Raw genomic sequence first — 27,759 nt, 5'->3', positions numbered from 1 at the left:
GCAGATTCACCGCCGGCCAGCAGGAGGTGCAGTGAAGCTAAATGCTAACTGCTGACCCGGTTTGAAAACACTGACCTGTCAGTTACGGAGCTAACTTATTAGAATATAGTTTATATCTAATTTAAGCTTTTAATGCTTCACTTTAGAATTTAATGTGTATATTTGGGTCCATGTCGAGCATTTATCTCCGGTCGCGGCTGTCATGGGGAATTATTAGAAGAGTAAATATGATGAATTAGCGTCATCAAGTTAGCCAGGTTAGCCATGCTAACATTAGCGGTGCTAAATTAGCTTTAGCTGCCATTCATGGCTGTGTCGCAAAATACTAAAAATTAGTAAACATTTTTACTGTTTTATCTCCGTTTCACTGCAGACCTTCTGTGGGTAAGTAAGGCAGTAAATGGAGTTAATGTCAGCTTCACAAAACGAGTGTTTAAATGTAGTTTTTACTCATTCATAGCTGCAGGCTGAACTCGCTTCGTATTTAAGTCAATTCGAAATATTTTTACTCGTTTTCTCATCCCATGTGTATTTTAAAGACATGTTTATGTATGTTTCTGACTCGTCTGGATTTAAAAATAAATTCGGCTTATGAAGAATCAGACTTTACTGAGAATAACTGGGTTTAATGTGATGCTAATGTGGTCAGCTCAGATGGAACATTTTAGTTAAAACTGGAGCCTGAGCCAGAAACAAAGTCTGTTTTTAGTGATCTAAGGCTGCATATTTATTAGATTAACTGTGTGACATGAGAAAGGATGGTAAGAAGGACTGGGGTTTTGATTACATGGAGCAGATTTGTTTTTCATGACATCTAAAATGAGCAGAATATTGAGTGTTTGGTGGGAGAACTTCCAACCTTCAAAGATCATATTTTAGCTCCTTTTTAAACACAGAAACAACACATAGATTAAACAACATGTTTGTTCCTCAGCAGATTGTAGAGCATCTGGAGGTGTAAATGTTTGTTTTAACTCTGGCGTCTGTTTCTCAGCAGGATGATCTCTCAGGTCTTCATCTTGTCCTCGAAGGGCGACCACCTCATTTATAAAGATTGTATCCTTCTGATCCAACAGCCGACACCATACATCAAAATTTTTTGTGAAATGGCTGCAGATTTGTATGAAAAACACAGCCAAGCTCAAAACAGCATCAATAACTCTGTTAATTCACAGTTTTTATCTGCAGCGTTTAATTTGATCTGTGTGTCTGGAGGTTAATCAGTGGTGTGTCCTTTGCATCTTTGCCTAATAATAGTGAGCCACGATTTGTTCAAAATGCCAAAAACAACTTGAAACTCATCAAGAACTTGTGAAATTTGTTCATTTACTCAAAATTTGTAGAAAATGATTCAAAATTAGTTTCAGATAGGTTCAGCTTGTCAGATATGACCCGAAACCTTTCCAAAATGACGCAAACTTTGACTGAAATGACTCAAAATGTGTCCAAAAATGACTTTAAACTGTTAAGATATACCCTAACAATAAACCTTACATCGCAAGGGAAGCAAGGGAGTGTATAAAGAGTAAAGTTTAGGCTTCACATTAGGAGATAAGGCAGGAGTCAGAGCTGCACAGAAGGACCTCAACCTGCAGCTCAGAACATCCTGGCTGCAGCATAAGGAGAGGGCAGAACAGGAGCTGTTGAAATCCAACACTAAGGGACTCTGTCAGAGGTATGACCAACATGGACACTAAAAGGAAGGCCGTGTTCACTCAGAATGAAACTACACGAGCAGATGAGTTAAATAACTGTTATTTGCAGTTTGAAACAGACGATGTCAGTGAGTGCAATGCAATTTTAGAGAATGTATGCTGCAGGGTGGATAAGGACGTAATGGTTACTGACCAGTCTGTCACTGGTGTTTTTAAAAACAATGGGACCTGATAACATGCCAACCTTCCTGCTGAAGACTTTTGCAGAAGAGCTCTCACCAGTCTGGGATCGACTTTTTCAGCTCTCCATGGAAACACACTCTGTACCAGAGCTTTGGAAGAAGTCTGTTATAACAGCAGTCACTTAAAAAGCAGCTGGACGATGACTGTTGAGCTGTGGCTCTTACCTCTATTGTCATGAAATCCCTGGAGAGACTCCTACTGGATCTCTTAGAGGTGGAGCCATCGCTCGATCGTCTTCAGTTTGCTTAATCAAGAAAACATTTTAAAGCTCCTAGAAAACCCTGCAGCATCTGTCAGGCTGCTTTTTATTGATTTTAGTTCTGCTTTTAACTCCGTTCAGTCACACATTCTTCTCAAAAATGATTGGGCTAAAGGTGAACCCATTTCTTATCCGGTGCTATCATTCGTGTCTTTCAAACCGTTCACAGCACGGCTGCAGCTATCGATTATTCCAGTCATCCAGTATTCTATTGATTATTCTAGCGATTAATCGGATTCACACTGAGCATGCACGTTAGAGCATCAAAAGCAGAAGTGAGCGTGCTGTGCAACAGAAATATGGACACATATAGGCTATATTATTGTACAAATATAGTCAGAATTTATACGACGACTGAGAAGCCCGGGCTGAATACTGCACTCTGCTGCCGGTTTGGACTCAGATGCAGCCGGATCTAAACGTCTTTCTAAGACTCCCTGACACTCTACTTCCTGTTGGATCGTGATATTAGTTTGGTTGAGAGCAAAAGCCGTGTTCCCCTCATTCCAACGATAGATGAACTTCCAGCACGATGCCTGAATACTTACAGAAAGCATGCAGTGAAGGTACGTGTCCACTAGATGTGTTTCTCCTACATGTAAACGCGCTGCATCAGAAAATCGCCCACATGGTTGGAGGCACTAACGACCACTAGAGGTCACATGACGGTGCTTTCAGCTTGACAGTCCGGAAGATGAGTCGAATAAACACAGCGGCTTGGGAGCAAACTTTGTCTTTTATTTCGAAATCACTTCAGGCAAAAGTATTTCTGTAAGGATTTAAGGCAGCAAATAGTCTGTGCAGCAGCTGAATCTGTCCTGGTTTTAGTTTAGACCAGCGTTCAGACTGGTTGGACAGTCCTACCGTGAACAGTAGAAAAGCTGCGCTGGTTAAAATAGAAGCGTCCTGTTAAATTTAAGGATCCTATTTATATTGAATGAAGTCTGGGTCCGGCCTCGGTCCGCCGTTTCATGACCCGGGTCCAGCATGTAGTTGATTAAACAAAGCCTCGATTCTGAGAATTTTGCCTTGAGGAAAATCTGCAGTTTGTTGTTGTCGCAACAAACTGCAGATTAACACAGAAAAAACTGTTGAGACGCTGATTGACCCAAACCAGAAGGTGACCGTGGTCCGGTGTCCGTACACGGTAAAAACATTAAACAGTCACCTCTTTAAGTTCCATCAGTGCCTCCATTTCCTCAGGCTTTGTGGTGTCTGCAGAGAAATGGTGTTGATCTTTTACTCCATTAAATCTGTGCTTAGAAACAGGATGACCTGCTGGTTTGTTTCTCTCACAGTGAAGCTCATAACCTGTGATGATGGTGAGTAAAATCATGGGTACCCTGTTCCACTAAAGACTGATTCATTCAGGCCGCCATCAGGCAAACAAACAGCGTTCTTGCTGATCCATCCCATGTCCTGTTCAAAGAGTACGAGCTGCTGAATTCAGGCAGGAGGCTCAGAGTCCTGCTGTGCAGCTCATTGTTTTAAAAACTCTTTTATTCAGTGTCAGTCAGGCTCATTAATGAGCGGCTAGGTGCAGCTAACTGGGGATGTGCGACACATGTATTTTACTTTGTTCTTATAGTATTTTAACTTATTTATTATGTGTTCTAATAGCATGTGTTCTGTTTTATTGTGTTGCAGTGCAGCTCAATGTCTTGCCTTCTCTAAGACAAATTTTTCCCACAGGAGACAATAAAATGAACTTGAACAGAAGTTCTTGTCAGAAATGAATCAAGATTTGTTCAAAATGGGAAAAAGATAGATTATACCTTTATTAATCCCACAGCAGGGAAGTTTACAGTGTACAGCAGCAAATAGAACATTTTGAATAAAAAAGAGTGCAGCACACAGTGCATATATGTAAATAAAAATATTTTCTTCAGAAGAAGAAAAAAGCAGTATTTGCAGCAAAATTTCTATGAAATTGCACAGCATCGGTATTTACATTTTTATTGTCACTAACAGATCTGCTCTTTCATTATCTTTTCTTAAAAAACTAGAAAACTATCAGTCGACTCTTCTCGTGTCGAAGGCTCTGATTGGCTGTTTAAATTTCTGCTTTACATCCTGTACCCTTTACATATAAATAAAAGTCTGACAATAAAAATGGAATCAAATGTTTTTCAAAGTGTGACTTTGCAGTCGAGCCCTTGACCATTTGTTTTATTGTCAGAAATGACTTGAAACACATCAAAAACTCAAAGAAAATTTGTCATAAAACGTCAAAAAATGGCTCAAGACTTCTCAAAAATGAAAAAAAAAATCTGAAATGAGTCACGATTTCTTCAAAATGGAAAAAATCATCAAAAATGACTTGAAGCTCATCAAAAACCTGTGGAATTTGTTCACAGTTACTCAAAATGTGTCCAAAAATGATAAAGAAATGACTTAACTTGAAGCAGTTCATAAAAAAAATGCCAAAATTGAATCAAAATTTGTGTGAAATGACAGACGATTTGTTTAAAATGTCAGTCAGACTGAAAACAGAATCAATAATAATAATCAATAATCAATAATATTCCTGCTGTTTTACCACCGTTTGTCTTTTAAAACTGAACCTTGACCAGATCTTCAGTCCGTGGAGAATCAGGCAGCGACGCCGTTGGAGTTTTCTACGAGAAAGTGACGGCGCTGACCGGAGACCAGCCTCCGGTCGTCATGGTAACCCCAATCTGTGTGTGATGGTTGTTATGATCAGGAGGTTTTATTTCAGACCTGCAGCTTCACCAAAGGTCTGACGTCTACTGAAAACACTGAAACCAGTTTAGAAGGTTTTAAAAAGTAAATCTAAAATTTGTTCACAGTTACTTAAAATTTGTCAAAAATGACTCAAAGTTTGCTTTCAATGGTTTCAACTTGTCATAAATGAATAAAAATTGCCACAAATGACAAATGGAAATGTTTGAAAATGTCCAAAATTTATCAGAAATGACTCAGAATGGGTCCAACATGACAAAAAAACATCCAAAAATGACTTAAAACTCATCAGAAATGACTCCAGATTTGTTCAAAATGGCTTCATAAATGAATAAAAGTTCCCTGAAATGACACCAGATTTGTTGGAAATTACAAAAACTCGTCAGAAGTAACTTGAAACTTTCTTTTTGTCCTAAACGACTTCATCCCGTCACAAAAAAATAAAAGTTTCTTGAAATGACTAAAAATTAGTTGATGACAAAAACTCGTCTAAAATGAGTCCAGGTTTGTTAAAATGGGAAACACTTGTCAGAAATGGCAAAAAAAAAAAGTGGGTACATGTCAAGAAATGACTTGAAACTTCTCAGAAATGAAAAAAGTCCAAAATGAATCAGGATTTGTTCAAAACGGGGAAAAATAGTCAGAAATGACCTGAAACTTTCTCACAAATGATTAAAAAGTTGTCCAGAGTGACACAAACCCGACTGAAATGACTCAAAACTCGTCAGAAATTGTTCCAGATTCATCCTAAATGTCTCAAAATTTATTAAAAATCATGAGATCTGGACCAAAACTTGCCCAAAGTCACAAACACCTGGAAAAGATTACTCAGAATGACTGTAAAAAGACAAAAACATGTCCAAAAAAGGCTTAAACTGTTAAAAATGATGAAATCTGGCCAGAAACTGAACGAAAGTGACACAAACCTGTAAAAGACTCCACAAAATGAGTCTAAAATGACAAAAACATGAATAAAAACGCTCAGAATGTCTTTGTTTTAACGCTGTGAACCCACAGAGACGTTGTTAGCATCAGATTATTTTAAATCATCTCTGAGTTAGTCTGTCAAATGTTTTGGCTACAAAACACCACAAATGACTAAAAACGGATCTTTTCTTTTTGCTGAAATGATGTTTCTAAGTTCTTTATTTTGTCCGATCGACGTCCTGAAACCCAAAATGTTCCGTTTCCAGTCACATAAACCAACAGCAGATGATTTATTTACAGTTTAGAAAGCTGGAATCAGTTAAAATATCTTAAAATGAGATTTATTTACGACCAGCAGGACTTCACCTCGTCTTCTGTCGCGTTTCTTCTCTGCAGAGCCACAAAGATCTGCACTTCGTCCACGTCAGACAGGGAGGACTCTACTGGGTTGCCACGACGACGGCCGACTCGTCACCGTTCACCATCATCGAGTTCCTCAACAGGTTGGCTTCATATAGATGTTTTATTTATTATTAACATTCATTTTAGAAACCAGCTGAGATATAAATATATAAGCATAAATGATTTTAATCTGATTCCCAAACGTCTCCTTCAGATTATCTTCAATAAATCTGTAAAACGACACGTTTACCAGCCGAAAGCTTGAGTCAGGAAAACTCACAGAGTCTGGACTTTAAATGACAGTACTCAGTTTATTCTGCGTGTCATAAAAATCCTCACAAAAACTCTTTAAAACTGGACAGAAATAACTCAGAATTTGTCCAAAATTTAAAAATAACTGTCCAATTTAAATCAAAGTTTGGCCAAAGTGACAAAAATGTGTCCAAAATGAGTTGAAACTTTGTAGAAATGACAAAAAACTTGACTGAAATGTCTCGAATTTTGTTATAAATGATGAAATCTGGATAAAGACTGTCCAAAGTGACAAAAACCAGTAAAAAGAAACTGATTAAAATTAGTGTACAAGGACACAAACATCCAAAAATGGATTGAAATTTTTTCTTCATTGCTCAAAATTTGTCCAAAACTAAAAACTTTCTTCAATAGAATTCATAATCTGTTCAAAGTGACAAAAATGTGTCCAAACTTATTAAAAAGTGGTTCAAAATGAGTTGAAACTTTGTAGAAATGACAGAAAACTTGACGTGTTAAAAATCATTAAATCTGGACAAAATGACTAAAACCTACAAAGAATCCCTCATAATTAGTGTAAAATGACAAGAACACATCCAAAAATATCTCAAAAATTGTCCTGAGTGACTTGGAATTTGTCCAAAATCTGAAAAACTGTCAAAAATGAGTCACAACTTGACCAAAACTAAAAAAAAAACTTTGTCCAGTATAAGTTATAATCTGCCCAAAGTGACAAAAATGTGTCAAAACTTACTCAAAAAATGGTTCAAAATGAGTTGAAACTTTGTAGAAATGACAAAAACTTGCAAAAGATTCCACAAAATTAGTGTAAGTTGTCAAAAACACGTCCAAAAATGACACGACATTTGTCTTCAATGACTTGAAGTTTGTCTTAAATGGCTCTAAATTAGTCCAAACTCTGAAGACTTGAGTCCCTAATGTGTCCAGATGTTTTAAAAACGCTCTGAACCCTTCAGAATGTGTGTCGGATGTAAAAAAGTTCTGGTTCTGCTGGTTTCAGGCTGGCTGCTCTGGTCAAAGATTACTGCGGCAGCTTGTCGGAAAAGTCGGTTCAGATGAACTTCGCTCTGATCTACGAGCTGCTGGACGAAGTCGTGGTGAGTTTTCCTGCAGACAGGACTTCCTTCATCTTCATGTTCAGTTCTTCTGGTCTGAAGGTTAATTTTTACTGGAAAATCAAAGAAAATCCTGAAAATGGAACCAAAGCTTTTTAAACTGACTTAATAAACGAATAAAGTTTGTCCACTAGGGGGCATCATCACCTGCTGTTTATTTAATAACCTGAACATGTAGAAAACACTCAGAAAACATTTCCTGTTTGTCCAGAAACACTTTTAATGATTTCATTTAACTAACAGAAGCACCAGATTTATATCGGTTAACTTTACCTAATGTACTGTTCAAAGGTTTGGTAGAAATGTCCTTATTGTTGAAAGAAAAACAGATTTTTTTCCACGGAAGTTAACATGAAATAAATGATAAATCCAGGGTAGACACTGTTAATGTGGTAAATGACTATTGTAGCTGTAAACGTCTGATGTTAATGGAATATCTCCATAGGGGTACAGAGGAACATTTGCAGCAACCATCACACAACCATTAGTGTTCTAATGCTACATTGTGTTAGCTAATGGTGCTGAAAGGCTGATCAGAAAACCCTTGTGCAGTTATGTTAGCACATGGATAAAAGTGTGAGTTTTCATGGAGAACATGGAATTGTCTGGATGATCCCAAACTTTTGAACGATAGTGTAGGTCAACTTTAACTAATTAACTTTTCTCTGGAGAGTCATATAAAAAGCAGCATCGATGAAAATGGTCGTGAAATAACTGTCAGCATAAACATGAATGAGAAGATCATAAAAAAAGACTTGTTTTTCTTCTCTGCATTGTTTTATTGAGCGATGCTGACATTTCCAGGTATAGATGTATAAATGCAGTATTTATACAGATACAGGAAGTACTCGGTTTATGATGTCATTGACCTACAGCGTTACATCAGAACTGGTTACTTGGAACTAGTTGACGAGTGGAGTGGATGAATACGTTGTTATCAGACGTCTTTGTTTCCATTCTCTGGTTGCACTCCACCTTGGATTGTGCTACATTCACTAACTTTTACCTTCATCATGACTCCCAGCGTGAGTCAGACTCTTCTGATGCTTGGAAGAAATGGAAAGCCGTCTCCATGGAAGTGAAATTAGACAGAATAAAACGCTGGGAACAGGAAGAAACTGTAGTTGTACAGATAAACTGATCATATCGTGATGCACCAACGGCTTTGTTTACTTTTTCACTGGAGTTCAGACTTACGATGAAAATCGACTTCTGTCAGTCTGTAGGAATGGAACTCTGACGTAAGTGGAGGACGTCCTGTATGAATCTGTGAAGTTTTTCCAGTGTGTTTATCTTTGGTCTTTTCTTCCTTCCAGGACTACGGCTACATCCAGACGACCTCCTCTGACGTCCTGAAGAATTTCATCCAAACTGAAGCCGTTTCTTCTCGACCGTTCAGCCTGTTTGACCTCAGTAACGTCGGTCTGGTACAGAAACAACTTTCACGTCGTCTGTTTCCTCCCAGAATAAAAACCTCCTGCTGGTCTTACAGAAAAAAACTTAAAACAGCAAATAATTGTCTCATAGAAATGCAGCAGCTTTCAATAATTAAAATATACTGTTTTAAACACTTTCAGAAGGTTTTTTTGTCACGTTGAAATTTTAAGCTGTTTTTGTAAAACAATAACTGAGATTTACGATAAAAACCTGATATTTTAAAGGTTATTTCTCATCATGTTGTATCAGACTGTGTTGGTCATTCCTAGTCTGTCTTTAATCCATCAGCACTGGTTGGAGGTCATCATCCACCACATTAGTCTTTGTCATGGGGCCCGTCGCTAGCTTAACCTCTACATGCTCTCTGCTGGCATTCTGCAGATAAACTACAGTTATTTTGGTCTAGATGTTCATAGAGGTCTAGATGATGGTGTTCATAGAGGTCTAGGTGTTCATAGAGGTCTAGGTGTTCATAGCGGTCTAAATGTTCATAGAGGTCTCGGTGTTCATAGAGGTCTAGATGTTCATAGAGGTCTAGATGTTCATAGAGGTCTCGATGTTCATAGAGGTCTAGATGATGGTGTTCATAGAGGTCTAGGTGTTCATAGAGGTCTCGGTGTTCATAGAGGTCTAGATGTTCATAGAGGTCTAGGTGTTCATAGAGGTCTAGGTGTTCATAGAGGTCTAGATGATGGTGTTCATAGAGGTCTAGGTGTTCATAGAGGTCTAGATGTTCATAGAGGTCTAGGTGTTCATAGAGCTCTAGGTGTTCATAGAGGTCTAGATGTTCATAGAGGTCTAGATGATGGTGTTCATAGACGTCTAGGTGTTCATAGAGGTCTAGATGATGGTGTTCATAGAGGTCTCGGTGTTCATAGAGGTCTAGATGTTCATAGAGGTCTAGGTGTTCATAGAGGTCTCGGTGTTCATAGAGGTCTAGATGATGGTGTTCATAGACGTCTAGATGTTCATAGAGGTCTCGGTGTTCATAGAGGTCTAGATGTTCATAGAGGTCTAGGTGTTCATAGAGGTCTAGGTGTTCATAGAGGTCTAGATGATGGTGTTCATAGAGGTCTAGGTGTTCATAGAGGTCTAGATGTTCATAGAGGTCTAGGTGTTCATAGAGCTCTAGGTGTTCATAGAGGTCTAGATGTTCATAGAGGTCTCGGTGTTCATAGAGGTCTCGGTGTTCATAGAGGTCTAGATGATGGTGTTCATAGAGGTCTAGATGATGGTGTTCATAGAGGTCTAGATGATGGTGTTCATAGAGGTCTAGATGATGGTGTTCATAGAGGTCTAGATGTTCATAGAGGTCTAGGTGTTCATAGAGGTCTAGGTGTTCATAGAGGTCTAGATGTTCATAGAGGTCTCGGTGTTCATAGAGGTCTAGATGTTCATAGAGGTCTAGGTGTTCATAGAGGTCTAGGTGTTCATAGAGGTCTAGATGTTCATAGAGGTCTAGATGATGGTGTTCATAGAGGTCTAGATGTTCATAGAGGTCTAGGTGTTCATAGAGGTCTCGGTGTTCATAGAGGTCTAGGTGTTCATAGAGGTCTAGGTGTTCATAGAGGTCTAGATGATGGTGTTCATAGAGGTCTAGATGTTCATAGAGGTCTGGGTGTTCATAGAGGTCTAGATGATGGTGTTCATAGAGGTCTAGATGATGGTGTTCATAGAGGTCTAGGTGTTCATAGAGGTCCAGATGATGGTGTTCATAGAGGTCTAGATGTTCATAGAGGTCTAGGTGTTCATAGAGGTCTCGATGATGGTGTTCATAGAGGTCTAGATGTTCATAGAGGTCTAGGTGTTCATAGAGGTCTAGATGTTCATAGAGGTCTAGGTGTTCATAGAGGTCTAGATGATGGTGTTCATAGAGGTCTAGGTGTTCATAGAGGTCCAGATGATGGTGTTCATAGAGGTCTAGATGTTCATAGAGGTCTAGGTGTTCATAGAGGTCTCGGTGTTCATAGAGGTCTAGATGTTCATAGAGGTCTAGATGTTCACAGAGGTCTAGGTGTTCATAGAGGTCTAGGTGTTCATAGAGGTCTAGATGTTCATAGAGGTCTAGATGTTCACAGAGGTCTAGGTGTTCATAGAGGTCTAGGTGTTCATAGAGGTCTAGGTGTTCATAGAGGTCTAGATGTTCACAGAGGTCTAGATGTTCACAGAGGTCTAGGTGTTCATAGAGGTCTAGGTGTTCATAGAGGTCTAGATGTTCATAGAGGTCTAGGTGTTCATAGAGGTCTAGATGATGGTGTTCATAGAGGTCTAGGTGTTCATAGAGGTCCAGATGATGGTGTTCATAGAGGTCTAGATGTTCATAGAGGTCTAGGTGTTCATAGAGGTCTCGGTGTTCATAGAGGTCTAGATGTTCATAGAGGTCTAGATGTTCACAGAGGTCTAGGTGTTCATAGAGGTCTAGGTGTTCATAGAGGTCTAGATGTTCATAGAGGTCTAGATGTTCATAGAGGTCTAGGTGTTCATAGAGGTCTAGGTGTTCATAGAGGTCTAGATGTTCATAAAGGTCTAGATGGTCTAGATGTTGGTGTTCACATAAAATCTGAGTAAAATGACTCAAAAATGGACCACAATTTTCATATTACAGACTTGTGTAGTTTCTCAGTAAATTATCAGGATGATAGCAGCTTAATGAATCCAAACAGACGGATCTGTTAGTGCGATTTATCGTCGTCACGTGGATTTAATGTCAATCTATTATGAATCTGAATGTGTTGCCGAAGACTTGTGCTGTTTGCTGTCAGTCTGGATTCACGCTGTTTGTATTTTTGTTATTGTTTATTTGTTTACAGTTTGGAGCAGAGACCCAGCAGAGTAAAGTGGCTCCGAGTTCTGCAGCCACCAGACCGATCCAGTCCAGCCGAGAGCAGGTGAACGTCAGAACCAGAACATGAACCATCAAGTGTTCCAGTAAATAGTCTGATCCCAGCTACACTGCAGACCTCCTGAAACTGTTTCTACAGGGGTTTTTTTTCTTTCCAGGGAGGTAAAAGTGAGATATTTGTGGACGTGATTGAGAGGATGTCGGTCGTCATCGGATCCAACGTGAGTAAAATCAACAGAAAATATAAACCAAGTGGAACGTTATCTCTTCATCATGGCTCCTCCTAGTGGGTTGGGTCTATCAGGCAGCCAGGGAATATTTTGTCCTCAAAGTTGATGTTTAAAGGAGGAAAAATGTTCAATTGTAAGAATTTGATCCAGTTTGACAAGACGACAGAACATCTCCAGATCAGCCGTCACTCAGAGATGTTTCATTCAGAGTATAGTTGTGTCTTCAGCTTTCAGAGTGTTTTTAGTCAGGAGTTTACCTGCTGGAGTCTTTGCGGCCGCTGCTTAGGTCTTTTTTAATTAGTTTTGTTGGAGTTTATTGATTAGAAGACCTAGAAGAAGAAATTCAGTTATCGGTGCGACTGAGTTTCAACAAGAGCTGCAGCTATTGATGTTTTCTGGATGAATCAGTCAGATGTTTGACCTCTGAAATGCTGATCAGTGTTGTAGATAGGAATAAATTTAGAGGAAAAAAAACAGGAAATATTCACAGTTAAAAGGCTGCAAACAGAATTTAGACTTTGTGTCCTAAAAAATGATTTAGTGATAAAATATCCAGAAATTATTACAAAATGATTTACAAATGGCCCAGAATTACTTAGAATTTGCCAGAAAACACTAAAAAGTGGCATTCTCAAACAAAATCTGTCCAAAAGTTACTCTAAATTAGTTTAAAATGACTCAAAAATGACTTAATGATGTACAAAAATGATTCTTTAAAACAAAATCTTTGTAAAATATCTCAAAAATATTACCTATCCAGGATTACTTAAAATGTTTCTGAAATGACTCAAAAACGACTTAAGGACTTAAAATGGTCCTTTAAAGCAAAATCTGTCCAAATTAATTCTTATTTGTCAAAAATGTTAACCTGGCAGTAGCCAGATTAATAATTGTGTAGTACTTGATAGTACTCCACATTATCAATCTGGGACCGCTCCATGTAAATCCGTTCGGAGGAAAGAGGCACGGATTGGACAATGCAACAGTATGTCCTGCCTCTGACAGGTTTGTTTTAGCCAATCGCGGGATCTTCACAATGAGCGGAGCCAATTGGTAGATTAAACTCTGACCAAAACCCGTAGGTAAAAAAGCACAAACATCTTTACCATCCAGAAATGAGCAAAGCGCCTCTCGTTGTTCTTCCTTCAAAGAAGCGATAGGAGATTCAGCTAAAACTGACTTAGTAGCAGCATCTACACGATCGTTGTCCAGGGTGTTTAACGGAGTGCTTCCTCCGACAGAAGCAGATCGCCGTAGAGTGAGGAGGATGGCGCCTAGTTTCACTACAAAAGGTTCCTACTACTAGCTTAACCCTATAATTCTTGAATCATTAAGTAATTGACAGAAAATTCTATTTTTTTTCCGGGAGTAGCGGAAGTGACGTACTTTGCGCACATGCGCAGTACAAATCAGGTTTCCGGGACAGATCGGGTAGTGACAGCCGTGTTTGTTTTGATCTACTGGCGCTTGGTGTCGTCTTCACACCCGGATATCCCGCCCCACACACGAATACTGCTGCGTGATTGGCCCGTGCCCACTTGGCTCTGTACGAACAGTGAATGCGGGAGCGGAGCAAGATGGTTTCTTGAGAGATTTGTGAACTCACAAATATCACGAGAAATCAACTTGCTGGCAAGGTTACAAAAATGTTCCAAAAAACCAGAAACCTCTTTGAAATTTGTCAAGAAATGGCCAAAATTAGTCAAAACTTGTTACTTACAAAGGATCCAAAATGAGACAAACTTTGCCACAAATCACTAACAAATGGTATTTTTTCCAGCATCATCTGTGTAGAATGACATCACACTAATCCAAAATGTCTCCAAAATGACTTAATGACTTAAAATTCATTCAGAATGCCTTAAAAAATGATTATTTAAGACAAGATCTGTGTAAAATGACTCAAAAATGACCCAGAATTAATTAAAATTTGCCAGAAATCACTATAAGGTGGAACTTTAAAACACAATCTGTCCAAAAATGACTTTGAATTAATCAGAAATGACTCAGGAATGGCCAAAAATGAGTTAAAGGGGAACTTCGGTTTTTTTCAATCCGAGCCAGTCAGTGTGGGGAAAAAAGCACGTTAGGGCGGACTTTGACGCGGGGGGGCAAGTTGCCCCATACTTTTCGCTAGCTGAGCTGCTAAGCTGCCTGCCTGGCTAAATACTGGAGCTATGTTGAAAATTCATTTCTCCATCACTCACATGTATGAAATGACATGAAAACAGACCCCAGGTTGAAAAAAAAACAAAGTTCCCCTTTAAGGACTTAAAAAATTGTCCTTTAAAACACAATTTGTGTAAAATGACTCCAAAAAATGATCCAGAATTACTTAAATCTTTTCTGAAATGAGTCAAAAACGGTCCTTCCAAGCAAAATCTGCCCAAATGAATTCATATCTGTCAAAATTTTTCCAAAAATAACTAATAACCTGTCCAAAATGATTTAAACATTTCCAAAATTTGTCCAAAAATTCTACAAAACAACTTACAAAAGATCCAAAATGCCACAAAATTTGTCCAGAACTAACTGAATATGACCAAAAACTAGAACCTTGTCCTACCAAACTGGCCACACATTAAATTCTGTTGATGTTGGAACCTCAGAAGAACCTTAAAATGTTTTTGCAGAGTGAAAATATAGAAATAAATCCCAGGTTTGGTTACATGAAATCCTCAGAACTCTGCTTTGAATCCTAAATAACGGTTAAACTCTGGACCGACTCTGAGCAGCTCCATGTTTCCTGATCTCTGACAGATCTAAGCATCTAAAATTGATGAAATATTATAAAGCAGTTGTTCCCTGCCGTTAAAAATGAAACTGATCTGTCAAAAGTGTGTTTATCAGGTGGCTGTAGCTGCCAGGGGTCAAGGTGCATTCTGGGAAATGTAGGTTTTCGGTTTAAAAACTGCTCATGAAGAGTCTGAGACGACGAAGCAGAAAAACACCGAGTGAACGTTGCTGAGAGATAAAATGGGTTTGCTTCTCCACTGTAGGGAATGTTGATGAAGGCCGATGTGGAGGGAGAGATCAGAGTGAAATGTTACCTGCCCAACTGCTCAGGTGAGTTTACTGCCAGGTGATTAAAGTCTCATTAAAACCAGGCGTTCAGCTGAAACAATCCGGTGTTTTTCCTCCACAGAGATGAGAATCGGTCTGAACGAGGAGTTCAGCATCGGGAAGTCTCAGCTCAGAGGTAAAACTGGACGAATTCACAGAGAAAAAGAGTTTAACGTGTTTTTGTTAGATACAGCTCAGCTTTAATTTGCTGCTGTTTCATATTCAGATGTGGCAAATAATTTATTTACATGATCTGTGCATTCTGTTTTATTAACATGTTGGACAGTGATGGTTTTATTGTCCTTAAGAACACATGTATTGGTTTGTTTCAGTAAAATAGTTCAGATTTTGTCAGATTCACTTTTGTAGGATGCAGAGTTTTTGTAAACCTGGATATTTTTGCAACTTAACCCTCAAAAGACATCTTGAGTATCTTTAAATGTTCAGTGTCTCCAGAAATAAAACCCCCTCAGCACTCAGAACAGTTTCATCAGACCAGAATGATTGAATGATCCAGCAGATGACACAGTTTATTTATTGGCTCTAGAAAATGGAAGAACGAGTAAAATTCTCCAGGGGAGGTGGTCTACTGTCTCCATAAAGTTCCTTTAAGTGGTTATCTATGGATGGATCCATATTTCTACTAAAATCCAGTCTTTGGTCCACATTTCTCCAACTGTTGAGGCTCTAACATCAGTAGAACCTGATGGGTTAAAGTTTGACCAGACAAGGTTCCAGTTTTTAGATGTTCAGACTAAATGTTGACGTGGACTCATTGGTAGGAACCAGAACCTGGAGTTCATAGAGGTCTAGGTGTTCACAGAGGTCTAGGTGTTCAAAAAGGTCTAGATGTTCATAGAGGTCTAGGTGTTCCTAGAGATCTAGGTGTTCATCCATCTATTCTCTATACACCACTTTATCCTCACTAGGGTCATGGGGGGTGCTGGAGTCTATCCCAGCTGACTCGGGCGAAGGCAGGGGACACCCTGGACAGGTCACCAGTCTGTCACAGGGCTACATATACAGACACACAATCACATTCACACCTACGGACAATTTAGAGTAACCAATTAACCTCAGCGTATTTTTGGACTGTGGGAGGAAGCCGGAGTACCCGGAGAAAACCCACGCATGCACAGGGAGAACATGCAAACTCCACCAGATGTTCATAGAGGTCTAGATGTTCATAGAGGTCTAGGTGTTCATAGAGGTCTAGGTGTTCATAGAGGTCTAGGTGTTCATAGAGGTCTAGATGTTCATAGAGGTCTAGGTGTTCATAGAGGTCTAGATGTTCATAGAGGTCTAGATGTTCATAGAGGTCTAGGTGTTCATAGAGGTCTAGGTGTTCATAGAGGTCTAGGTGTTCATAGAGGTCTAGGTGTTCATAGAGGTCTAGATGTTCATAGAGGTCTAGGTGTTCATAGAGGTCTAGATGTTCATAGAGGTCTAGGTGTTCATAGAGGTCTAGGTGTTCATAGAGGTCTAGGTGTTCATAGAGGTCTAGGTGTTCATAGAGGTCTAGATGTTCATAGAGGTCTAGGTGTTCATTGAGGTCTAGGTGTTCATTGAGGTCTAGATGTTCATAGAGGTCTAGGTGTTCATTGAGGTCTAGGTGTTCATAGAGGTCTAGGTGTTCATTGAGGTCTAGATGTTACAACTTAATCAAAGATCTAAAATGACACCACATTTGTCCAGAATGACTCAAAATGACCAAAAACTAGAACCTTATCCTACCAGACTGGCCACACATTAAATTCTGCTGATGTTGGAGCATCAGAAGAACCTTAAAATGATTTCGGTGAAAATACAGAAATAAATCCCAGGTTTGAAAACATGAAATCTTCAGAACAATGAACAGTTAAACTCTGGACCGACTCTGAGCAGCTCCATGTTTCCTGAACTCTGACAGATTTAACCGTCTGGTTTGGAGGATCTTTAAGTTCTGGTCTTCAGGTTCTGGTCTTCAGGTGATTAAGGTTCTGGTCTTCAGGTTATGGTCTTCAGGTGATTAAGGTTCTGGTCTTCAGGTTCTGGTCTTCAGATTCTTCAGGTTCTGGTCTTCAGGTTCTTCAGGTTCTGGTCTTCAGGTTCTAGTCTTCAGGTTCTTCAGGTTCTTAGGTTCTCGTCTTCAGGTTCTTAGGTTCTGGTCTTCAGATTCTTCAGGTTCTGGTCTTCTGTCCAGGTTATGGAGCTGCTGTTCGTGTGGATGAGGTCAGCTTCCATCAGATGGTTCGACTGGACGAGTTCGACAGCCACCGGATCCTGAGACTGTGTCCGAGTCAGGGGGAGGTCTGATTTTTATTCTGGTTTTATCTCCTGCTGGTCACAAGTTGAAACTGTAACCTCTGAAACTGTCTCCTAGAACCTTTCTGTACCTGATTCCAGCTCCAGTAGGTCTTCAACCTCTGAAACTATCTCCTAGAACCTTTCTGTACCTGATTCAAGCTCCAGTAGATCTTAAGGAGGACATGTATCTTCATTTCTAGCTGCAGCTTTGATCGTTTCTGACTCTTCATCTGGTTGTTCTTGCAGCAAACGGTGATGCAGTATCAGCTGAGTGATGACCTTCCATCAGCTCCCCCGTTCAGACTGTTTCCAACCATCGAGAGAGACAGCGGAGGAAGGTGAGTCCGTGATGGAAACCTGTCAGATATATGAAGAACTAAGCCCATGAAACATCTCAACGTGATGGAAACCTGTCAGATATATGAAGAACTAAGCCCATGAAACATCTCAACGTGATGGAAACCTGTCAGATATATGAAGAACTAAGCCCATGAAACATCTCAACGTGATGGAAGCCTGTCAGATATATGAAGAACTAAGCCCATGAAACATCTCAACGTGATGGAAGCCTGTCAGATATATGAAGAACTAAGCCCATGAAACATCTCAACGTGATGGAAACCTGTCAGATATATGAAGAACTAAGCCCATGAAACATCTCAACGTGATGGAAACCTGTCAGATATATGAAGAACTAAGCCCATGAAACATCTCAACATGATGGAAACCTGTCAGATATATGAAGAACTAAGCCCATGAAACATCTCAACGTGATGGAAACCTGTCAGATATATGAAGAACTAAGCCCATGAAACATCTCAACGTGATGGAAACCTGTCAGATATATGAAGAACTAAGCCCATGAAACATCTCAACATGATGGAAACCTGTCAGATATATGAAGAACTAAGCCCATGAAACATCTCAACGTGATGGAAACCTGTCAGATATATGAAGAACTAAGCCCATGAAACATCTCAACGTGATGGTAGACAGTTATGGCAAATTTATAGAAGACAGATTCTGTCTTCAATTACATATAAATTACAAATTTACTATAAATATATTATTAAAATGTAGATTGGGCATAGCATCCAGGTTATTGGTACTTTTGGGTTAATATTTCTTATTATAATTTTTTAAACACTTTTATGCCTTGATGTTTATTATTATTATTTTAACAGTTGTATTTATTTATTTATAGTTTTAATATTGATTTGTTATTAATATTATTTATTTGATTTTTATGATTTTTTACACTTGTGAATTAATAGTTATTTATTATAATTATTATTATTTATTTTTCAATAATTTTTTAACAATTTTAGCCAATAATATTTATTATTATTGTTGTTATTATTATTATTTAAATATTTTTAACAGTTTTGCACATTAATATTTATTATTTTTAAACAGTTTTAAGCATTCATATTTATTCATTTATTATTATTATTTGTTAACAATTTTTATTTATTTTGTTACAAATAATATTGATTTTTTAAAAATATTTTTTAAAATAAAGTTTCATGTATGAATTTTGTGCGTTAATGTCCAGATAATCGGAACATTTGTGTGTTAATATTTCGTTTTTGTTTTACAGTTTTGTTAACTATGTTTTTATCTTGATTTTCTTTACTTTTGTTCATTAATATCCTGTTAATTGACACTTTGTTCTTTCATATTCATTTTTTTTAAGTTAAACTCCAGACTTCTGACAACATAAAACCAACGTGTCTTCATATTTTACTTAGTTTCTGTTATTCACTCTGTGCAGGTGAAGGACTTGAGATGAGTTTTTATTGATTAATTATTGATTTAATATTAATAGAAAAGGTTGATTTGTGGTGTTTGTTTCTGCAGGCTGCTCATGTACCTGAAGCTTCGCTGTGATTTGCCACCAAAGAGGTCAGTTTTTATTTCTCCTGCCATCGTTCCTTCCTGAGAACCAAACTACAGGTTCTCCACGTTCCACAATGTTTAAGCTGTTTGAACCATTTTTAGCATTTTTAGAAGATTGTTTTTTATCACTGTGGACAGATTTAAAGGGGAACTTCGTTTTTTTTCAACCTGGGGTCTGTTTTCATGTCATTTCATACATGTGAGTGATGGAGAAATGAATTTTCGACATAGCTCCAGTATTTAGCCAGGCAGGCAGCTTAGCAGCTCAGCTAGCAGTTCAGCTAGCAGTTCAGCTAGCAGCTCAGCTAGCAAAAAGTATGGGGCAACTTGCCCTCCCGCGTCAAAGTTCGCCCTAACGATAGCTAGACGATCATAGAGGCGCGATAGCTCGCGCCAAAACCGGTGTTGGTTTGGCGTGAGCTATCGCGCGATTTTGGAACGAAATTTGCTTTCTAGCGTCCTGAGATTTGGATACAGACCACAACAAAGAGCGATCACCAAGTAATGTGGAGGTTTTCGTTCACTTCTCATCTCTAGTATGTTGTGGGACACTCATTGAGACTATCTGAGCCGGTCAGTGTGGGGAAAAAACACGTTAGGGCGGACTTTGACGTGGGGGGGCAAGTTGCCCCATACTTTTCGCTAGCTGAGCTGCTAGCTGAGCTGCTAGCTGAGCTGCTAAGCTGCCTGCCTGGCTAAATACTGGAGCTATGTCGAAAATTAATTTCTCCATCACTCACATGTATGAAATGACATGAAAACAGACCCCAGGTTGAAAAAAAACGAAGTTCCCCTTTAAACCACGTTGGACATATTTTTTGATTTGGGGCCAAATTTTGAATAATAATGAACAAATTTCAAGTCATTTTTGCCATTTTGACCAAATCTTGCTTAATTGTGTACAAGTGGTATTCATTTTGGACATATTTAAAGTCATTATTGGACTTTTTTGACATTATACACAAATTTTGAGTCATTTTTAACATTATTTTTTCCCATATTGAGCCAAATGAAATGACAGAAATAATATAAAGAAACATTTCTTTGATGATTTATTTTACAGAAATATGTTCTGAACACAGGAAAAATAACTGAATCTCCACATACTACAGATGTTTTACTATTTCCATTTTTAATTTGCTTCTGTGCCTTTTTCCTCTCTGCTCGGTGGAAAAAAAACTAAATCTTCCTGGTTTTCTGTCATGTGTCTGTTGGTTGCAGCTGAATCACTGATGACGTCTTTAGGATGGAGAGGGACGGTTTTTATTTTTATTTTTTTTAGTTTTTTACTGTGTGAAGTTTGTGTAAACGGTTTATTCTTGGGGACATTATTTTAAATAGGAAATATCACGTTTCTCTGTTTGGTAAGTTGTAACAACACAACGTGTTTGAGAGGATTAGTTCAAGAATCATTAAAAAAATCCGGTGATTCCCAGTTACTGAAAAACTAAAACCAGTCTGAAATCAATCTAAAGCAAGTTTAAAACCAAGTTTAAAAAAAAGAAAATCTAAAACCAGTCTAAAACAAGTTTTTAAAACAATCTAAGACCAGTCTAAAACCAGTCTACAACCAAGTTAAAAACCAGTCTAAAACCAAGTTAAAAACCAGTCTACAACCAAGTTAAAAACCAGTCTACAACCAAGTTAAAAACCAGTCTAAAACCAAGTTAAAAACCAGTCTAAAACCAGTCTACAACCAAGTTAAAAACCAGTCTAAAACCAAGTTAAAAACCAGTCTAAAACCAGTCTACAACCAAGTTAAAAACCAGTCTACAACCAAGTTAAAAACCAGTCTAAAACCAGTCTACAACCAAGTTAAAAACCAGTCTACAACCAAGTTAAAAACCAGTCTAAAACCAGTCTACAACCAAGTTAAAAACCAGTCTACAACCAAGTTAAAAACCAGTCTAAAACCAGTCTACAACCAAGTTAAAAACCAGTCTACAACCAAGTTAAAAACCAGTCTACAACCAAGTTAAAAACCAGTCTACAACCAAGTTAAAAACCAGTCTACAACCAAGTTAAAAACCAGTCTACAACCAAGTTAAAAACCAGTCTAAAACCAGTCAGAGTTAAAAACAAATCTAAAACCAAGATAAAAAACAGTCTAAAACCAGTCAGAGTTAAAAACAAATCTAAAACAAATCTAAAACCAAGATAAAAAACAGTCTAAAACCAGTCTAGAACCAATCTAAAACCTAGTTAAAAGCCAGTCTAAAAGGAATCAGAGTTAAAAACATCTAAAACAAGTTTGAAATTAAGATAAAAATCAGTCTAAAACCATGTTAAAAACTAGTCTAAAACCAAGCAAAAACCAGTCTGAAACAATCTAAAACCAATCTAAAACAAGCCTACAACCAGTCTGAAAGCAGTCTAAAACAAGTCCAAGTTAAAAGGCAGCCTAAAACCAGTTGAAAACCAATGTAAAACCAAGTTTAAAACCAGTCTAAAACCAGTCTAAAAGCCAAACAACACGTTCCAGATGAGTAGTCCATGAATCAGTCAAAAAATCTGGTGATTCTTTCTGTTTTTATGTTTTCTGTCTCATAAATGTTGCAGTTTGGATTATTTTTTAACAAAAAAAGTGTTTAATGAAGAAAATTTAAGTGTGAAAAAGTGAAAAGTGTTGAAGTCAAAGTGTTTAGTTTCATCAGGTGCAGTTTGATGGTGGAGTTTAACAGACGGAGGATTAGTAGTAGCTATGATGATGATGCTGATGATGATGTCACTGTTTTGTTTGTGCAGCGCTGCCATCAACGTGGCCGCAACCATCCCCATCCCTAAAGGCTCGCTGAGGTGAGACGCTCCCATTCAAATGTAGCTTGTTTATGGAAATGGGTGGGTATGTAAAACCTGCTCAGCTTCACTTTGAATGTGTTGTTTTATTCTCTGGAGTCCAACCAGAAGCTCCGGTCCAGACAAAGGAAGTCTGACGAGTTCCTCATCTCTGTGAGGAAATCAAACTCTGCGTTTTAAATAGAAAACAACACGAGCAAAGCAGGAAGCATGACCGATGAGCACAGGGAAGCGACTCTAATTTGTTATGTAAAGTCATGGAAATGTGAAGTGGGTGGCGGGTGGAGCTCCAGGTGCTGCTGTAGAACATCAACTGCTGAAAGACTAACGTCCGTCTGAGCAGAACTCTGAGTCTGTTTAAAGACGGACTTCTTCATGTTTTAACAAATCTGTTTACCGGAGGCCTGAAGTACAAACCAAGTCTAGAGCCAAGTCCAGAAGTAGTCTAAAAACAATCCAAACCCAGTCCAGAAGTAGTCTAAAAATAATCCAAACCCAGTCCAGAAGTAGTCTAAAACAATCCAAAACCATTCTGTAATTACGTCCAATAAAAAGCCTTAAGACAACCTAAACAAAGTCCAAAACCAAGGCCAGAAATAGACTAAAACCAAGTGCAATAACAAACCAGGAAGCAGTCTCAGATAAAGTTTAATCCTAAATTCTAAGACAATCTAAACCCATTCAAAACCCAAGTACAAAAACAATTCAAATCCAGTCTAAAATCAAGTCCAGATGTGTCTAACACCATATCCTGAGGCTCCTAAACCCAGTCCAAAACCAGATCTTGAAATCAGTCCTAAAGCCACATGAAAACAGTCCACCACCAAGCCTAGAAACAGTCTAAAACAACGTCCAAAGCCGGGGCTGGAAACCAGTTTATAATTACATCCAATAGCAAGCCTTATGGAAACCTAAACCCAGTCCAAATTCTAACAAAGTCCAATACTAAGTCCTAGGATGGTCTAAACCCAGTCCAAAACCAGGTGAAAAAAAACAAAACAAAAAAACAACAAAACTAAATAACAAAAACAACCCAATACCAGACTAAAACCAAGTGCAGTGTGGTCTAAAAGCAGTCTGAAATGAAATCCAATGGCAAGTCCACAAGCGGTCTACAATAAAATCCAGTATCTAGTCTAAGACTATTTAAAACTAGTCCAAAGCCAGCTCCAAAACCAATCTAAAATAAAGTGCAATACCAAGACAAAAAACCAGACTAAAACCAAGTCCCAAAGCAGTCCATAATCAAGTCCTAAAACCATCTAAACCCAGTCCAAAGTGCATCTAAACCAAGTCTATATGTGGTCTAGAAGCAGTCTACAATGAAGACCAATGCCAAACAGTAAGGCAATCTAAACCCAGTCCAAACCAGACTAAACCCAGTCCAAAAGCACTCTAAAACACAGCGTAACACCAAGCCCACAATCAGTCTTAACCCCTTAAGCTTCAGTGTACCGCCGGCGGTACACTTACTAATTTGCATAGGAATTTCAAGAATGTCCGACGGGTGAAAACGCGATTATACAAACACTATACGCCGATGGAAAGCTTAGATTCTCATGAATCCGCCGGTATAAACCACTTTCAGATGCGATTACCACAGCGGGTGAGAAAAACACATTTGTCTGACAAAAACAAATATTCATCCATCCGTTCTCTATACACGGCTTCAAAGCACACAGCACGACTCACATTTCCAGGTTTATTATTGCACACAAAAAAAAAGATTCCACAAAAAACGGCCATAATCCAACCTTTTACATCAGATGATACAAGCCAGGAAACTATTTTGTCCAAAACATGTCCTGAAGTCGGTATAAAATCCCCGAATCGGTCGTTTTCAAGGAAATGCACCTCGCGATGCGCGTCCAATATTCCCCGTATTTTTCGTAATTTTTTTTATTTAAAAATAGAATATTAGCGATTTTTTGTACTGAAAACGGCTGGAATTGACTGAAGCTTAAAGGGTTAAACCAAGTTTAAAAAAAAACCAAGTCCAGTACTGGTGTAAAAGCAGCCCAAAGTCAAGTCCACAACCAAGTCTAAAGATCATCTAAATGAATTCCTAACTCAAAACCAGTCCAGAACTGTCCCAAACCAGTCCAAAGCCTAAAGTCTCCAATGTGAGTTCAAAACAATTCCCAGAACGCCTCCCAGACTCTGGAACCATATATAGGACCAAGTCGACACCTGAGTTTGAATTTAGTTTAGAGTCCTGATGTCGTCATCACGGAGTCGACCAGCATTAATTAGAAACATACAAAAACACAGAGAGTGAAGCAGACAAAAAGAATCAAAAACAGAGAATCTACAGGACACCAAAGACCAGAGGACAAAGACTTGGACCTGAATATCTGGGACTTGTTGGTTCTGAGCAGAACGTAGAATTCCCTTTCCTGTTATTATGTAGAATCAGGAGAATGAAAGGTTTGTGGAGTTAGAGTCCTTCACTGTTTACCCACATGAAGCTGTTTGTTCCATCAGGATTATCCATCAAATCACCTCAGAACGTTTCCGCCTCGGTAGCTCCGACCTCAGCAGGAACCCGACGACCCCTGATCTGATCTAAACTGATCTGATCTGATTGTGTTTGCTGCTCCTCAGTTTGTCTCAGGAGCTCAGCAGTCCGGACCAGAGCGCCGAGCTGAAGCCTCAGAGCCGAGCCGTGGTCTGGAAGATCCCCCGGTTCACCGGAGGAACGCAGCTCTCAGCCCTGTTCAAGGTGACTCCTGGTGGACTTAACGCAGCACATTAGCAGAATGAAAGGATCAGGACACGTTAGACGACCGTTAGCTTCACAACTTCTCCATGTAGAGGCAGAACAATAAGCACAAACTCCTTTTATTGTCTGACTCAATGCGAAAACGTTTCTGGTTTCTATCATTAACCCACCAGAGGAGTCTGAGCATCATAGAAGAGTAACAGAAGAGAAAAACTCTGAGCAGGAAGATTTGGTTGCAAAAAACAAACATAATACTGGAATATGAATCCAGTCTGTCTCCTGAGTTCCAAACTTTAGCCCAGAGGACCTTCTGCTGGTTCTTTATTTCCTCCTGTTTGGTTTTTCCTCACTGGTGGCTCATATTCAGACTAAAACTGGCTCTATGTATGTTTATATTGATTTTAAAGGAACTAAATCATCCTGTAATGGAAGTTTTTTCTTAGATTTGAACTCTGAGCAGTTTCTGGGTGTTTTTTCTTGTTTCTTTCTCATTTTCCTTCACCGTTAGTTCTTTTAATCTAAAGTTCTGCTCCTCTGTGGAACCAGAACAAGAAGGAGAGAGAACTCAGAGATGTCCTGTGTACAGAACAAAAAGTAGCATTTAGGATGGCAAAATGGCAAAATCTTTCCTGAAAGTGACTTTAAAAATGAAAGAACTTAAAATTTGTTCATGACAAAAGTTTGTCCAAATTTTTTTAAGTCCAAAATGACTTGAAATTTGTCAGAGATTACTCAAAACATCCCAAAATGAAAAAACAAAAGTCAATCATTTTCACTTGAAGCTTGTCTAGAATGACTCACAAATGGTCCAAAATAATAAAAACTTTTCTAAGATCTAAAAACATGCGTCCAAACATTACATTGAAATTATCCACAAACTTTCCCAAAATGACTTCAAAAAAACTGTTCAAAATGATTAAAAAAACAACACTTTTGACTTGAAACTTGCCTAGAAGGACCCAGAAATGGTCCAAATTAACAGAAACGTGTCTCTTTTCTTTTCTGGTTTGTGTCTTTCTGAGTTTTCTCTCCTCCTTCATGCTGTTCTGTTAAATAAAGATGCAGAACTTTAGATTAAAAATGAACCACCAGTGAAGAAAAACTGCTGCCTGGAGATCAGAGTGAAAGTAAAATGATGATCGTTGTTTGTGTCAGAGTTAAATTAACTGATTTTTAATTAGATTTTTTTGACTATTATTTCCACAACCGACTGAACATTTCAATCATTTTTCAAACAATAAAATAACATTTACCAACATTAAAAAAAATTAATAACATTTAATAACATTTAATAGCTACTAATATTTAATAACATGTAATGACATTTTAATAACATTTACTGACATTTAATAGCATTAGTTAATATTTTATAACATTCTATAACATTTAACACCATTAAATAACATTAAATAATATTTAATAACATTTTTAACATTTGTAATAGCATTTACTGATATTTAATAACATTTTTAAAATTATCTAATAATATAGAGTAGAAAAACATTTAGTTGTATTTAGTAACATTTCCATGTCATTTAATAATATTTTATATTTAAAACATATTTAATAACATTTACTAACATTTAGTTACAAAAACATTTTAAAAGCATTTAATAACTTCAAAAACATTTGCTAATATTTAATAACTTTTTTAAAATCATTTAATAATATTTAATAATATTTGAAAGCATTTAATCACATTTAGTTAGGCTTAGCAACATTTTTAAATCATTTTATAATATTTAATAACATTTTAATGTCATTTCATAATATTTTATAATATTTAAAAACATTTTAATAACATTTGCTAACATTTACTTACAGTTAATAATATTTACTAAAGTGCTGATTTCCACATGATCTCTGGTCTCTCTGTGTTCTGGTTGTGGTTCTGGACTCATTCTCATTCTTGTTCTGGACTCATTCTCATTCTTGTTCTGGTCTCATTCTCATTCTGGTTGTGGTTCTGGTCTCATTCTGGTTGTGGTTCTTGTTCTGGTTCTGGTCTCATTCTCATTCTGGTTGTGGTCTCATTCTCATTCTGGTCGTGGTTCTTGTTCTTGTTCTGGTTCTGGTCTCATTCTCATTCTGGTTGAGGTTCTTGTTCTGGTTCTGGTGTCATTCTGGTTCTGGACTCATTCTCATTCTTGTTCTGGTCTCATTCTCATTCTGGTCTCATTCTCATTCTGGTTGAGGTTCTTGTTCTGGTTCTGGTCTCATTCTCATTCTGGTTGTGGTTCTGGACTCATTCTCATTCTTGTTCTGGTCTCATTCTCATTCTGGTTGAGGTTCTTGTTCTGGTTCTGGTCTCATTCTCATTCTGGTTGTGGTTCTGGACTCATTCTCATTCTTGTTCTGGTCTCATTCTCATTCTGGTTGAGGTTCTTGTTCTGGTTCTGGTCTCATTCTCATTCTGGTTGTGGTTCCAGCTGGAGGTTCCTGGTCTGAGTTCTGCCTCTCTCCTGGAGGTGGGTCCGGTGGGTCTGAGCTTCGAGCTGCCCAAGCTGACGGCCACCGGGGTGCAGATCCGCTTCCTGCGTCTGTCTCCGGTCCAGCCGGGTCCTTCTCAGCGCTGGGTCCGGTACGTCACCCACTCAGACTCCTACACCATCCGGATATGAACCCATAAATAAATAAATACTGCTGTAAATACAAAAAACAAATAAATGAATAAATAAATAAAGTGGTGTCTGTGTTTGATCCACCAGCAGCTTCATAAACATCACAGATCTTCAGTGAGAGAAGCTTCTCCTGAGACTAGAAGGTTTAATGTCGTAGTTTTTACTCACTGATCCCTTTCCACTTCTCTGTTCTGATGCTGGTTTGTGGTTTTTAAAGTTTAAAGAGATTCAAGTGAAGTTAGATTTCCCTTATGGATGGATGGATGGATAATGGATGGATGATGAA

At 38.2% G+C, this 27,759-nt stretch overlaps 2 protein-coding genes and 1 long non-coding RNA gene across 18 annotated transcripts; 2 read left to right on the top strand and 1 right to left on the bottom strand.

Moving 5' to 3' along the window:
- Nucleotides 1-34: 34 nt before the first annotated feature.
- On the top strand, nucleotides 35-27,535 carry ap4m1 (adaptor related protein complex 4 subunit mu 1). Its single transcript, XM_022216882.2, has 16 exons — nucleotides 35-384; nucleotides 995-1,056; nucleotides 4,739-4,824; nucleotides 6,184-6,290; nucleotides 7,463-7,559; nucleotides 8,894-9,004; nucleotides 11,825-11,902; nucleotides 12,015-12,077; nucleotides 15,086-15,152; nucleotides 15,232-15,285; nucleotides 17,332-17,438; nucleotides 17,682-17,773; nucleotides 19,296-19,340; nucleotides 22,080-22,130; nucleotides 24,735-24,852; nucleotides 27,282-27,535. Exons 2-16 carry the CDS (start codon nucleotides 999-1,001, stop codon nucleotides 27,471-27,473), a joined length of 1,326 nt encoding a protein of 441 aa, XP_022072574.1. The 5' UTR covers nucleotides 35-384; nucleotides 995-998; the 3' UTR covers nucleotides 27,474-27,535.
- Nucleotides 9,180-11,721, top strand: LOC127530659 (uncharacterized). 14 transcript variants are annotated; one of them, XM_051937986.1, is made up of 4 exons: nucleotides 9,180-9,876; nucleotides 10,063-10,380; nucleotides 11,395-11,448; nucleotides 11,521-11,721. In XM_051937986.1, the coding sequence occupies exons 1-4, from the start codon at nucleotides 9,372-9,374 to the stop codon at nucleotides 11,580-11,582; spliced, it is 939 nt and encodes a 312-aa protein (XP_051793946.1). In that variant the 5' UTR covers nucleotides 9,180-9,371; the 3' UTR covers nucleotides 11,583-11,721. The 14 variants fall into 14 exon arrangements, with proteins under 14 accessions (XP_051793946.1, XP_051793945.1, XP_051793944.1 ...); XM_051937985.1 differs by adding an exon at nucleotides 10,969-11,004 and having other exon boundaries at nucleotides 10,063-10,470; nucleotides 11,413-11,721; XM_051937984.1 differs by having other exon boundaries at nucleotides 10,063-10,452; nucleotides 11,257-11,721.
- LOC127530689 (uncharacterized) lies at nucleotides 17,785-19,286 on the bottom strand. Of its 3 annotated transcripts, none has more exons than XR_007937366.1 (3): nucleotides 18,164-19,286; nucleotides 18,058-18,110; nucleotides 17,785-17,951 (listed from the first exon to the last, which is right to left on the bottom strand). It is a non-coding gene; the product is annotated as an uncharacterized LOC127530689 (long non-coding RNA). The 3 variants fall into 3 exon arrangements; XR_007937367.1 differs by having other exon boundaries at nucleotides 17,785-17,898; XR_007937365.1 differs by lacking the exon at nucleotides 17,785-17,951 and having other exon boundaries at nucleotides 17,990-18,110; nucleotides 18,164-18,269; nucleotides 18,323-18,715.
- Nucleotides 27,536-27,759: the final 224 nt, after the last annotated feature.

Source organism: Acanthochromis polyacanthus, chromosome 17, assembly GCF_021347895.1.
Source record: "Acanthochromis polyacanthus isolate Apoly-LR-REF ecotype Palm Island chromosome 17, KAUST_Apoly_ChrSc, whole genome shotgun sequence".
In the NCBI taxonomy this organism is placed as follows: Eukaryota; Metazoa; Chordata; class Actinopteri; family Pomacentridae; genus Acanthochromis; species Acanthochromis polyacanthus.
This window is presented reverse-complemented; position numbering and strand designations above follow the sequence as displayed.